Source organism: Ailuropoda melanoleuca, chromosome 2, assembly GCF_002007445.2.
Source record: "Ailuropoda melanoleuca isolate Jingjing chromosome 2, ASM200744v2, whole genome shotgun sequence".
NCBI lineage: Eukaryota > Metazoa > Chordata > Mammalia > Carnivora > Ursidae > Ailuropoda > Ailuropoda melanoleuca.
In genome coordinates this window covers 63,063,530-63,077,437 of record NC_048219.1, presented here as the reverse complement: position 1 = coordinate 63,077,437, position 13,908 = coordinate 63,063,530, and the positions used below count along the sequence as shown (strand labels likewise).

At 36.5% G+C, this 13,908-nt stretch overlaps 1 protein-coding gene across 9 annotated transcripts in view; it reads right to left on the bottom strand.

Annotated features, from left to right (window-relative positions):
• The window catches only part of CCDC18 (coiled-coil domain containing 18), a 108,622-nt gene that overhangs the window by 79,885 nt on the left and 14,829 nt on the right, over nt 1–13,908 (bottom strand). For all 9 annotated transcript variants that reach the window (XM_034653917.1, XM_034653914.1, XM_034653916.1 and 6 more), the window contains 3 exons: nt 5,047–5,143; nt 2,221–2,342; nt 899–1,190 (listed from right to left, as the gene is read on the bottom strand). In XM_034653917.1, the coding sequence (XP_034509808.1) occupies nt 899–1,190; nt 2,221–2,342; nt 5,047–5,143 (511 nt within the window). The remainder of the gene's footprint in view (nt 1–898; nt 1,191–2,220; nt 2,343–5,046; nt 5,144–13,908) is intronic.

Genomic DNA, 13,908 nt, shown 5'->3' with positions numbered 1-13,908 from the left:
AGGTGGCTACCGCTTCCCGGCGCCCTGACACGGCGGCTCCCTCCCCCTTCTGTTTAGCTTCCGATATCTGTGCGCGGTTTCACGGCTCCCCGCTTCGTACCTCGATACTCAGCGCTGGAGATGTTCATTTGTAGAGATCCAGATGTATCTTCCTGCGTCTCAGGCTGATTCCGTGGATATTTCCTGCTGGTCTGGTACCTATCCAGCTCAACTCAGGGGACCGGCTGAAAAAGGTGTCCCCTACTCCTCCGCCATCTTAACCACTTCGACCCATTTGGAGTTTTTAAACTATGAATTTCACACCAAAGTCTATCCCTCTAAAAAGCTAACACTAAATGTGACCCCCCAAATTTTTAGAATGCAAGAGACCATATATTGTATAATTTTATTTCTAAGAAATGCTCAGAAAAGACAAATCTCTAGAGACAGAAAGTAGATTAGTGGTTCCCTAGGGGTGGGTGTGGGTACAGGAACTAATTATATATAAATAGGCACAAGGGATCTTTGGGGGATGATAAAAAATGTGTGAAAACTAGATAGTGGTATTGTTAAAAAACTTGTAAGTTTACTAAAAATAATTGAATGGTACAATTAAAATCAGTGAATTCTGATGTCAATGTTACTTGAATAAAGCTATTTTTTTAAAATCCCGTATCATTCTTACATATGGCACCTCAGAGACTAAGAAAGGGTGGAAGAGTAGAAAGCTTAAGTGCAGAAAAAGAAAAGGGATTAGACAGAAAGGAAATTCATGATGGAAAACATAGATTTGTATATATGTATATATGTATGTATGAATGAATGAATAAATAAATAAATAAATACTTATAAAGCAACCACAAGACAGCAACCTCTTACAAAGCACTTCAGTAAAATTTTCTTTTTCACCCATACTTACTGGCAACTGGGACATAACTTTTTCCAAACTTCTCAGTTCCACCCTTGAACTATCTATTTCTTGTTGACACAAATCCAGTCGCTCATTCTGTGCTGCAACACGGACCTTTAATTCTCGGTTTTCATTCATTAGAGAAAATTTTTCTCTAAGTACTTCTTCTTTGTCCTCTAATTCACTCTCCAGCTTCAGAATACTTTGCCTAGATTCAGTTAGTTGTGCCATAACTTCTGAATTTTTCACTGCCATGATCCTTAATTTTTCTTTTCCATTGTTATTTTCCTCTTTTAACTGCCTATGAAGAAAAAAGCATAAAAATGAAAATAAAATATACATTTTTAGTAGTCATATTTAATCTCACTTTTAAAATATTTTAAAGCCTTAATTCTAGAACAGTAACAGCTGCTCATATTTACTGAGTGCCTACTTTCTGCACGCCAGGAACTCACAACTTCATGTGGGTAGCACTATTAGCATTCTCTGTTTATAGATAAGGAAACCAAGGCATAGAAAGGTTATGAAACTTTGCCAGTGTCTCACAGTAAGTAGGAGGGCAGGATAACTCCATTATCTTCAAAGCACTTCTGCTCCCTTTTGAAAAATGTTAAGACAGGAGATCTAACTCTAAAATCCTAATTCAACATACCACAACATCAAGAAAGTTTTAGATTATATAAGGAAAAACCACGAACTATTAGCCACAACTCCAAAAGACAGCAATCAATCATTAACTGATTAATAGGCAGTATTATTTTCAAATATATATATATGTATATACACCTATAAAAACATGTCAAACATTAGAACAATCTAATCTTTAGAACTGTTGGTGAATGGATAAACTAAATAAATTAAATGTGGTATACCCATACAGAAGAATAATATTCAACAATAAAAAAATGAAATGCTGATACACATCACAATGTATCAGTCTCCTTTTTCACCAGTTTCATCAGTTTCCTTTTTAAAGTCTCTGAAATGAGAAGCCTGGACTAGGTGATTCATCATGATTTGAAGAACATTTATTTTACTAACCAGCTAATGTCACACTACAAGGACATTATGTGTGTGCTGATTTTCTCTAAATATATGCAAAGCAAATATGCTGATCATATTACTCTGTATTTACAAGTATATTAATAGCAACATGTTTTATTGATTAAAAATCCTAACGTTATACCTAGAACACAATTTCAGTCATGAAACCTATCTTTCTATGTAATTTAAGGCTATAATTGCAATATACAAAATATTCTATCTTAAAATGTTTCAGTTCTTTCTCCATTTCCACACAAAAATCCTTTTTCCACGACAGGATACTGTACCTTAATTTCTCTTTCAGGATTTCAAGGTCACTTTTATATAGACCACACTTTTCCTGTAGCCTTTTATTTTCTTTTTCACAGCTAATTAGATTTTTCTCTAATATTTCTTCTTCAACTTGAACCTAAAACAATAATTTGTTTTAAGTGGACATACTATTGTGGTCATAAATTTTAGGTGTTTCAAACTAAAAAGTAGTGATTTCAGAAATAAGCAGGAAAGTAGAGTAAGTATTCCATATGTTTAAGTCCCCCATCTTGTAGCGAAAGTAGCCAAGTAAACTTCCTGGGCAGTAACAAAGGACAGGGAGGGGGACTCTAACACCTGTCCAGAAATGGTTAAAACCCTAGTGCAGCAATGGCACTACCATCTGAAAGCAAGTGTTCCGGGCTCACGGGGGCAAGGCAAGCAACTCATGTAGGGATGTTGCATCAAGTTACTGAAGGCTAACTATACTGCAAATGTTCTGGAGAAAGAATTTTTGAAATTTTAGCCACTGAATACTCCCACTGAAATCACAGTCCAAATCTATAACAGATAAAAGTCAAGCACCCAGGGGGTGCCTGGGTGGCTCAGTCGGTTAGGCCTCTGCCTTTGGCTCAGGTCATGATCCCAGGGTCCTGGGATCCAGCCCATCAGACTCCCTGCTCAGCGGGAAGTCTGCTTCTCCCTCTGCCCCTCCCCACTGCTCGTTCTCTCTCTCTCAAAGAAAAAAATAAAATCTTAAAAAAAAAGGCAAGCGCCCAGGCTGGAGTGGTGGGAGAGGAGGGCTAGGAGAGGACGGTAGATCCGTCCCACTTTCTCTGTTACATCTACTTAATTATAGGGCTCTGCTGATCACGGTTTGAAACTGATAATCCGAAGGAGAAGTGTGAAAAAATCATCTTACATTTTCCTCTCTTTCCTGTATAAAGTCCTCCCTCTTTCTGAGGATATTCCTCCCCACAGGATATTCCCCCTGCCTCCCCCTACAGATTGCCTTATTAAAAATCCCTTCTATGCTCTTTCATTCCCACAGGGACTTTCTCCAAGGTTTTCAAAACAGTGATCTGATTAATTTACACTTAAGACTAGGGGCGCCTGGGTGGCACAGCAGTTAAGCGTCTGCCTTCGGCTCAGGGCATGATCCCGGCGTTATGGGATCGAGCCCCACATCAGGCTCCTCTGCTATGAGCCTGCTTCTTCCTCTCCTGCTCCCCCTGCTTGTGTTCCCTCTCTCGCTGGCTGTCTCTATCTCTGTCAAATAAATAAATAAAATATTTAAAGAAAAAAAAAGACTAGTACCTAACAGGATCCCGATTTTTAAATTTTTTTAATTGAAATATAGTTGACACAAAATGTTATATTAGTTTCAGGTGTTTAACACAGTGATTCAGCAACTCCATATGCTATGCTCACCACAAGTGTAGCTCCCATCTGACACCATGCAACACTATTACAATACCACTGACTATTCCCTATGCTGTGCTTTTCATCCCTGTGCCTTATTCACTCCCTAACTGGAAGCCTATTCCTCCTTCTCCCCTTCACCCATTTTGCCCTCTCCCTGCTCCTTCCATCTCTGTGAACCATCAGTTTGTTTTCCTTACTTATAGGTCTGATTTTGCATTTTGTTCATTTTTTAGATTCCACATATAAGTGAAATCATATGGTATTTGTCTTTCTTCTCAAATTTTTATTTAAAAGATTTTGTTTATTCATTTGAAAGAGAGAGAGAGACTGAGAGAGAGTACAAGAGCGGGGTAAGGGGCAGAGGGAGAAGCAGGCTCCCCACTGAGCAAGGAGCCCGATGTGGGGCTTGATCCCAGGACCCTGAGATCATGACCCAAGCAGAAGGCAGACGCTTAACCAGCTAAGCCACCCAGGCACCCCTCTTATTAAATTTTTAATAATATTTCTTCTACCCTTCTACCTTTCTTTGAACAGAATCATTAACTTCTTCTGTTTCAATTATTATCTCAAGATGAAAGTCTCTCATATTAGTATCTATTGACCAGACAGACCTCTCTTCTGAGCTCAACATCTGAATATTCAGCATGTGGCCTTCCTCCAAACAGGTTTTATTATCCTTGTGGTATTACTTGAAAATATTTAATGAATGTAATAAAGCCACTATACTACTATGCAGAATTTGTTCAAGGACTCTTCCCTCTGAGAAGCAGAAGTAAGACCCTCTCAGGGTGGTAGGTCCAGGGAGACCGACTGAAGGCTATACAATCTACTCTGCCTTCATTTTCATCGAGGTGATGGGAACAAATTTTCTTTTTTTTTAAATTTTTTTTATTTTTTAAAGATTTTATTTATTTGAGAAAGAGAGAGTGAGTGAGTGAGAGAGAGGGAAAGAGAGCACAAGCCACCTTGGGGGGAGAGCCAGGGAGAGGGAGAAGCAGACTCCCTGCTGAGCAAGGAGCCCAATGCAGGACTCAGTCCCAGGACTTTGGGATCATGACCTGAGCCAAAGGCAGACGCCTTAGACTGAGCCACCCAGGCACTCCCAAATTTTCTGTTTCTACATCTACAGCTCCAACCTCTGCTCACTCACCTCATCTTTCTCTGCATTTTTTTCCCTTTCTCTGTATATTGTTCTTCCCCTTGTCTCCATTCTTTTCCCACTTTGGATAAAAAAAGTTTTTTGCTCATTATGAGAAGATTGTGAACACCAGCCTTAACCAGTATTTATAAATTCTTTATTCCAACAAATTTATTATAAGGTCATAAAAATTATTCCCTGCTTTAACTCTAAACAAGCATATTCTATTTATGTCTATTTTTATATTTAGAATATAGACAGTAACACAAAACACTGAATTGGCGCATCTACTTCTTACCTTTTCCAGTTTTTCTGCCACTTTTTCTTTATAATGTTGGAAAGCTTTACTTAGCTCTTCAGCATTATACAGTGCTTCATTCCTTTGTCGTTCAGCTCTAAAGTTTAAAAAGGGATGATTAAAAGGCGAAAGATTTATGCAATCTGAAGAGAAACCAGAGGGATGATTAATAAAAGTAAAGAATGCTCTGTATTTAACTAGTGAAACTCCAAAGTAACCTGTATTTTATTATAAGGAAAAATTAGAGATGAGCAGTACTAAGAAAGAATAGTAGGCTTAAACCGCAAAATGAATAGAGACTACAAAACCTTCCGATTATCAATATGAAAAATAAAATACAAAACACATACGCTTTGAAACATACATACATTCCTATGTTTTGGCAATTTTTTTCTTTATCTGGAAAAGACAGACTAAGGGAAGTGGCCTAGAATGTATAAATTTTCAAAGATCAATTATTACATAATCAGTCCACTGTGTAGTATATTAAAAATACTCAGTAAACCCTGTGACCTTTGCAAAGGGCAAGTAAATTTTCAAAAAGGTATTTCAGAAGATGTATCTAAAAGAGATAAAAACCTGAACAACAAAATCCAGCCACTACAAAGCACTGCCTTAGTTAACCCTGACCTTTCCTCATACTTTTCACATTGAACTGAGACTACTGGGCTGAAATGTAGTCAGTATCATACCCACACCTAAAAATTTTTCTATTATTAAAACCTCTTCTCATCATATTCTTTCCAGTGTAAGGGAGATTAGTGATTCTCCTCTTATCAAGGGTGAATTCTTCTATACTCTGGATCTCAGCTCTTCCTTTTCAGGGACATCCTCTACCTTCTTCTCTACTGGCTTACAGATTCAGTGGAAGTGCCTCTTACTTTCTAAATCTTAAGTTTGGATCGAACTGTGGACATCAGAAGTCTTTATTTGATTCCAAAGTTTCAGATAAATGGAAAGAGTTTAAACAATTGGGTATTTATCTGAAAATCTAAAAGCATATATTCCATTATTTAGTTTGCATAGCTAGAGTTCAGAGAGCAAAGCATACCTGTATTTCTCACTTAAACAAACAAAACCCTCCTATGTGCTTTCCTCTCTCATCCTTCCTTTCCAGCCAAACTTCAAAACTTTTACACTTATCTACTCTTCCTTACCACCAATTTTTTTAAAAAAGTTAAGACATATTTCAGCCACATAGAAAAGTATACATAAACATATCCATGTACTCCCAATCCAGCTTTAATGAATCTTCTCGATTTTTGCCTTATGTGGCAGTTTTTTAAACCAAACAAAGCATTATATACATTACAGAGTTGAAGTCCCTGTGTGTCCCTTCCAAATCCCATTCCCCTGACTTCTTCCAAAGAGGTAACCCTAGTCTTTTTTTTTATTACAATGGATTTTGTATATCTGCATATTAACCTAAACCCACGAATAACATATCACAGTTCATTTATTCCAAGGGGCACACTGTTTTCACAATTTTAACATCTCTGTAATTGGTATGTGTTCTATAATTAACGGTATAGGATAGTTTTGTGTTGATATTTTTTCTTAGTGATTACCTAAATAATGGTGCACCTTAATATCTGTGTAATCTTACATTAAATGAGACATAATAGTTTCTCTCATGTTTTTATACTTTATATGACCATACTGTATCTATATAGCATACACTATATATATCCTTCTACAGACTGCTCTTATTCAGTATTGTTCAAGAACTATGTTCATCTTTACGTCTATAGTTCATTTTTTAAAATCTAGCAACTATTCTATTGCATGAAAATACTGTAATTTATTTATTCATTTTTCATTTGATAGACACTGAGGTTGTTTCCAGCTTATACAAACATGGGGCATCCCAGTGCACAGCTTCTTGGCAATATTTGGGAGAGTTTTTTTAAGATAAGTAAGAACTAAATTGCTAGATACTTTCCAAAGTATTTCAAAGTTGAAAGTACTAGGTAGGAGCACCTTCAAGTTTATCAAATCATTTCTAAAAAACTAGTACAGCAGGTGTATCAATGTATACTCCCAACCAGAAATGTGTATGAGTTTCTCTTGTACTACGCCTTTACCCATGCTTAGAAAAGTAGTAATAAATAATAAATATATAAAATAATACATAATAACATACTTAAGCCTCTCAACAATCTATAATGAAGGTAAGTGGCAAAAGTGAGGCACTCACAGGTTAAGTAACTTATCCAAGATCTCACAGGTTACAGTGAATATAAACTGTTTCCAAAAACTCTTTACTTAACCATTTTGCACTACTATCTTTGGTATCGTATTCAATCCAGTGGGCCCTAGAGCTACTGGGCTAAAATTCTCTTACCACTTTCTGTTTGTTCTCAACCTCTCTCTAGTTCAGTTTCCTCATCTGTAAAATGAGGATGTTATCAATTTCATATGAGTGTTTAAGGAGTAATGAGTTACACACTTAAAGCCCTTAGAAAAGTGTTTACACATAATGAATGCTAAATTATAATCATCACCAAATTAAAAACTTTCCCCAAAGAATAGTGTTGATTGTACTCTTATAACCTCATTGTAGGTTTTTTTTTAAAGATTTTATTTATTTATTTGACAGAGAGACAGCCAGCGAGAGAGGGAACACAAGCAGGGGGAGGGAGAGGAAGAAGCAGGCTCCCAGTGGAGCAGGGAGCCTGATGCAGGGCTCAATCCCAGGACCCTGGGATCACGCCCTGAGCCAAAGACAGACGCTTAATGACTGAGCCACCCAGGTGCCCCTGTAGTTTTTTTTTTTTTTTAAAGATTTTATTTATTTGAGAGAGAGAGAGAGAGAGAGAGCACAGGCAGGGGGACAGTGGGAGCAGAGAGAAGCAGACTCCCCACTGAGCAGGGAGCCCCTCAGGGCTCCATCCCAAGACCATGAGATAGTGACCTTGAGCCGAAGGCAGATGTTTAACCGACTGAGCCACCCAGGCATCCCTCATTATAGTTTTAATCTGCATTTTTGATCAAATGAGGTTGAGCAAGTTTCTAAGTTTCATTGGCCATTTGGATTTCTTGTCCTTTACCTGTTCAGATTCTTTGTCCTTATTCCTGGATTTTCCCCTCCCTTTTTTTACTGATTTGTTGGATTTTTTTTTTATGAATTCTGGATACTAATCCTTGTGAATTAAATTATTTGTAATATTTCCCCAAATATCTGACTTGTCTTTTTCATTTTTTAAATGATGTATTTTATAGAAGAGAAAGTATTTACGCTTTCTGGATCTTATTTATTTATTTTATTTAAATTCAACTAATTAACATATATCTGGATATGACTTAAAAATATTCTTCCCTCAGGGCGCCTGGGTGGCTCAGTTATTAAGCATCTGCCTTCAGCTCAGGTCATGATCCCAGGGTCCTGGGATCGAGCCCTGCATCGGGCTCCCTGCTCAGCAGGGAACCTGCTTCTCCCTCTGCCTGCTGCTCCCCTGGTCATACTTGCTCTCTCTCTAATAAATAAAACCTTAAAAAAAAAAAATTCTTCCCCCTTCTATGAGACATCATGAAAACTATTCCTCTATACTTTCTCTAAAAGTTTTACTTTTCACAATTGGGTCTTTAACCTATCTGGAACAATTTTTTGTATAGGGGTATAGTATTGTTAGAAGGTAGGGGAGGGACGGTAAAGTATCCCCAAACTGAGAAGGCACTTTGAGACCAGAAAATGAAGAACATCACTCCATACGGTTTACAGTTTTATTCAGGGTAACTTAAGCACCAGAGCTATTATTCTCTTTAAAGTCCAAATCTTAGCTTATAGATTTTATAAAGCAAGGGGACACATGACGGGGAGGAGAGGGGACACTGCAGTGAGATCAGATGTTTTGCATGCACCTAGCTGACAGCTAACCTTTAAGTAGATCTTGTGGCCTACCTGTGCATCAGAAAGGAGAAAGACTATGTTACTTCTAACAGATTCCTGGGAGGCCAAAGCAAGCCTCCTCCTACCCCACCTTGATGGGCATTTCTAAGGTATGTAAATCAATGTCAAGGGGTCCGGAACACGTAGCCCCAAGAGAGGTAATCCAGTGAACACGAACAAGATGGAGGGCCAAAAACAGAGTCAGTATTGTCAGCACTCCTACAAGTACAAAGCAAGGATCTAATTTAATTTTTTAAAATCAATAATGAATTCTCCCAGGAACACCTTTTGAACTTTTTGTTTTTTAAATTGGTATCCCTTAACGCAGATTCACCGATTTTTGATATTTTGTCACAATTGCTTGTGTCTCACCTGAGATGTTTTTGTATTGAACTACATTCTAGAGAAATTAGTAACCTTCATCCTTAAATACTTTAGCATGTATCCTAAGAAAACAGACATCCCCACATATAACTATCAAATTCAAGAAATCTAAAATTGTTACAATACTATTATCTAACATACAATTCATATGCTAAGTTTTATTGGTTATTCTAATAATGTTCTTTATAGATCTCTTCTTTTCTTCTGATCCAGGATCACATACTGCTTTTAGTTATCTTATATCTTTAGTTTCTTTAATCTGGACTATCTCAGCTTTGTTAAAGTCTTTCGTGAACATATACTATGTGCCACAGAGAGCGTTAGCTGCTCTAGACACCGAATCAAATGGTCACAACTCAGTGAAGCAGACATTATCCTTACTTTATCTGTAATTAGCACCCAAAAAGATTAAACAGTATGCTCAAGACATGCCCTCACACATACTAAGTAGTAAACACGATGTATGAATCTAAGAAGCAGGTGGGCCCTTGCTCTCAACCTTCAGAGGACACGGACTACTGATACAAAATTAAATGTCAAATAAGGCGCACAAAAAAACCCCATGATTTTAGAATCATGCTATGCAAGTAACTTTTTTTCTTATATAGGGAAATATGAGCATCCTCTGTTTAATAAATAGAAAAAACCTGACATATATATACATATATATATATTTATATTTATATATTTATATATACACACACACACACACACAAAGGTTACTCAGAGGTCTATTCTGATATTGCCATTGAAGAGCCACACAGATAAGATCTTCGACTGCCAGAAGCTAATGGTCAATTCTGTGTATCCTGTGAACCCCTGGATTCAGTTATTCTACCTTCTTTTACTTTCTAGTGTGATCAAGTATAAAGTTAAATGACCTATGACTAATGCTGGCACAAATGTGCCGCAGCCACTCAAGCTATCTGGAAGTAGATTATCACTACAACATGTTTTTCTCATCCTGCTTCTCTCTTTTCTCAACTACCTACTATTTCTTAAGCCTGTGTGCTTCACCATGACAGAAACACATCAAACTAGGGTTCTCTTCTGTTCTCTAGATGGTTGATGTGTACCAAGTAAGAAATCCAGTAAATCAATGAACGCATGCTGCTAAGTATCTGCTTCCCCTTGCCTGTTTCCTCATGAGTAGATTCAGGCTATTCTTTCTTGGGAGCACACTACATAAGAGACATTGTATCCTTTCTACTACACCACATATGAAACACACCTTATCAGTCTGTCCAACACCTTAACTTACTGATTCTTCCATTCTTTCCCCTGACTTGTAATGCCACCTGTTACGTATCAAGTTTCCCCTATGTGTGTATTTGCTAAAGAGGGTCTGTTCTATACAACGGATTTTTTTTTCGGTTTATTCTTATACCAACATCACATTAACTTAATTCATACAACTTCAGAAGGCCTGTATCTATAGGCATGTTCGCCACTGTGGTCTACAGCTTCAAAAGTGCCTCCCTTATTCTTAGACCTTGGTTCTTATATATGATATTTAGGGTCAGTTCAATATGTTTTACCAAAAATCTTTTGGGATATTGATTGGAATTGTATGGAATATATCAATTATTTTGGGAAAAACTGACACTTTTATATCAGGTTGCCTTCCAGAAAAATAGTATATACTTTATTTTAGTATATGTACTCCTGAAGCAAGCACTGATATATATACTTCATTAGTTAGATCTTTTTTTAAGACTTTCAATAACATTTTATAATTTTCTCCATTGGATTAAGCATGTTCTTTTATTCTGATATTTTGACATGTGGGGCCTTACCGATGCTAGGAAGACTGGCCCACCCAGGGTTAGCCAATTCTTAGAGATAGTAAACTACTCTGGAAGTTTACCTTTCATAACCAATCTAATCAATCCAGAGCCTGCTCCTCACTCTTACCTCTGGCTTTTACACTCAGAACCAATAATCCCCTGTCCTAATTCCTCAGGACCAGGTACTAGACAACTCAGCACAGCCTTATACTCCAGCCCACTGAGATTATTCATACTACCAATCCCAAACCCGCTGACCCTGCCCTAACTGTTCCTTCCCACAGACACCACAATAACATCTCTTGCTTACATTTTTCTCCCAACTTTCTCTGTCTCCTGACCAACCCTGATGCTTCCCTGCACGGCCCCCTACATGGCTTGTCATGTCTTCTGTTTCTATAGATTTGTGAGTATAATAACTTCCTTCTTCATGACATTCATTTCCATGTCTGTGTGTCTCACCATACTTGATTAAAACAAATCCTGACCACATTTTAAAATATTAAGACTGTACATATTTTCTGTAGATTTTTTATTTAACTTAGTTTTTATTTTAATTTTTTTACTGAGTAAAGTGCAGAAGCCTTAAGTGAATGTGTGTATATATATATATATGTATATATATATATATATATATCTCCACATAACTACTATCCAGATCAATTACAGAATATTTCAAGCACCCAAAAGCCTCCCTTGTGCACCCACTCAGTCAATATTCTTTACCCCAAAAGGTAAGCATTATTTGGACTTTTAATATTGCACATTAATTTTGCCTATTCTTGATTTCTTATGGAACTGTACTATATTCTTTTGCATCCGACTTCTGCTTAACATTATATCTATGATATCCATCCATGTTGTTAAATAGCTACAGTTGCTCTTCTTCACTGATGCATATATTTCATAATTTATAACACGATTCTACTGTTGGTTAACATTTAGCAATTATGAATGAAGCTACCTTGAACATTCTTGCACCTATCTTTTGATAGTTACAGGCATTCATTTCTGTTGCTGGATCATAGGGTGACTTATGTTACCTTTAGCACATAATGGTGAAGTTTTTCAAGTGTTTCTACCAATTTATACTCCTACTAGAAATATATGAGAATTCAAGGGGCTCCACAACTTTGCCAAAACTTGATATTGTGAGTCATTTTCATTTTAGCCACTGTGGGTCATAATAAGCCTGTTTCCTTTTGTCATCACCATTGTTTTGTTTGGTTTACTTTCTTGTAGGCAAATTTTTAACTACTGATTTAATATCTCTAATGGCTACATAACTATTCAGGTTTTCAATTTATTCTTAAGTTCTGTTAAATTATATTTTGTTGAAAAATCATTTACTCAATCTGAGTTTTCATATTTATCATCCTAAAATGGTTCATAGTATTTGGTCTTATTTCTTAAATCACAGCTAAATCTGTAATTTAGAAGTCCCTTTACAATCCCAATATTGCTTTTGTGCCTTGTCTCCTTGATTAATCTTATCTGATACCCATTAGTTTGGTAATTATGAAAAGAACCAGATTTAGGTTTTGGTGATTCTATTATTTTCTCGTTTTCTATTCAACCATTTCATCCTTTATTATTTCAATACTTCTATTTTCTATTTTTCTTTTGATGCTCTTTCTTCTACTGTCCTTTTCTTGACTATGTAAATTGGATGTTTTCGCTCATCCATTTTCACTTGTATATTAATTTTAACATATGCATAGGAGGCTACAATGTTCCTCTGGGAATATCTTTGGCTGCAGCCCACAAGCTTGTGATATTTTTTACATCACTCTGTTCTAAGAGCTTTCTAATCTTTACCTTAATTTCTTCAATGCTCCATAAATAGTAAGATGGTTGGCTTTAAATTTCCAAACATACATGATTTGGGGGATTACATTCTAACTTAATTGTACCACAGTCTGAGAAGGTAATACGTACAACATCAATCTTCTGGTGTTTGTTGAAACTCATACTTTCTGGCACAGTGAGCTGAGAGATTATAAATGTTCTAGAAATGCTTGAAAGAATGTGAATTTTAAAACTGCTGGGTATAGGGTTCCATATATACACACAAGATCAAGATTGTTAATTGTCATTCAACTCTTCAACTTCTTGCTTTCTTTTTACTAATCTAATAATTCTTAGTAAATGTGTAAAAATGTTTCCTGTATGATTATAGATTTGTTCATTTCTATTTGAAATCTACTGTTAGATTCATACAAGTTTAGAATCTTTAGGACTCTTGCTTAAGTGTTATTTAAACATGATATAAGAGTCTTTTTTTTTTTTTTCAACAGAGGGAAAGAGACATGTGGGAAAGGGGAAGGAGCACAGGAAGAGGGAGAGAGAGAATCTTAAGCAGGCTCCACACCCAGCACAGAACCTGAGAGGGGGTTGGATCTCACAACCATGAGATCATGACCTGAACAGACATCAAGAGTCAGACACTTAACCAACTGAGCCACCCAGGCACACCATAAGGGTCATTTTTAACTCTAGTAATGCTTGTTGCACTTTAATCTGTTTTGTGTGATATTAATGTAACTATATCTACTTTGTTTTAGTTACTATTAGCCTGAAATATTTCTTTGAATTCCTTTGCTTTAGATTTTTCTATGTCCTTATATTTTGGACATATCTCTTATAAACAGCACAAAGCTAAACAATCTCTTCTTTATACCAGTTTTCTAACCCATTATGATTATGATTAATCTTCTACACTCCAAAAAATGTCTGCAAAGGTTTCAATTTCAGAGTGCTAACATCCATTCTAGTTCTTCAAAAAGCTCCAAAAAATTTAGA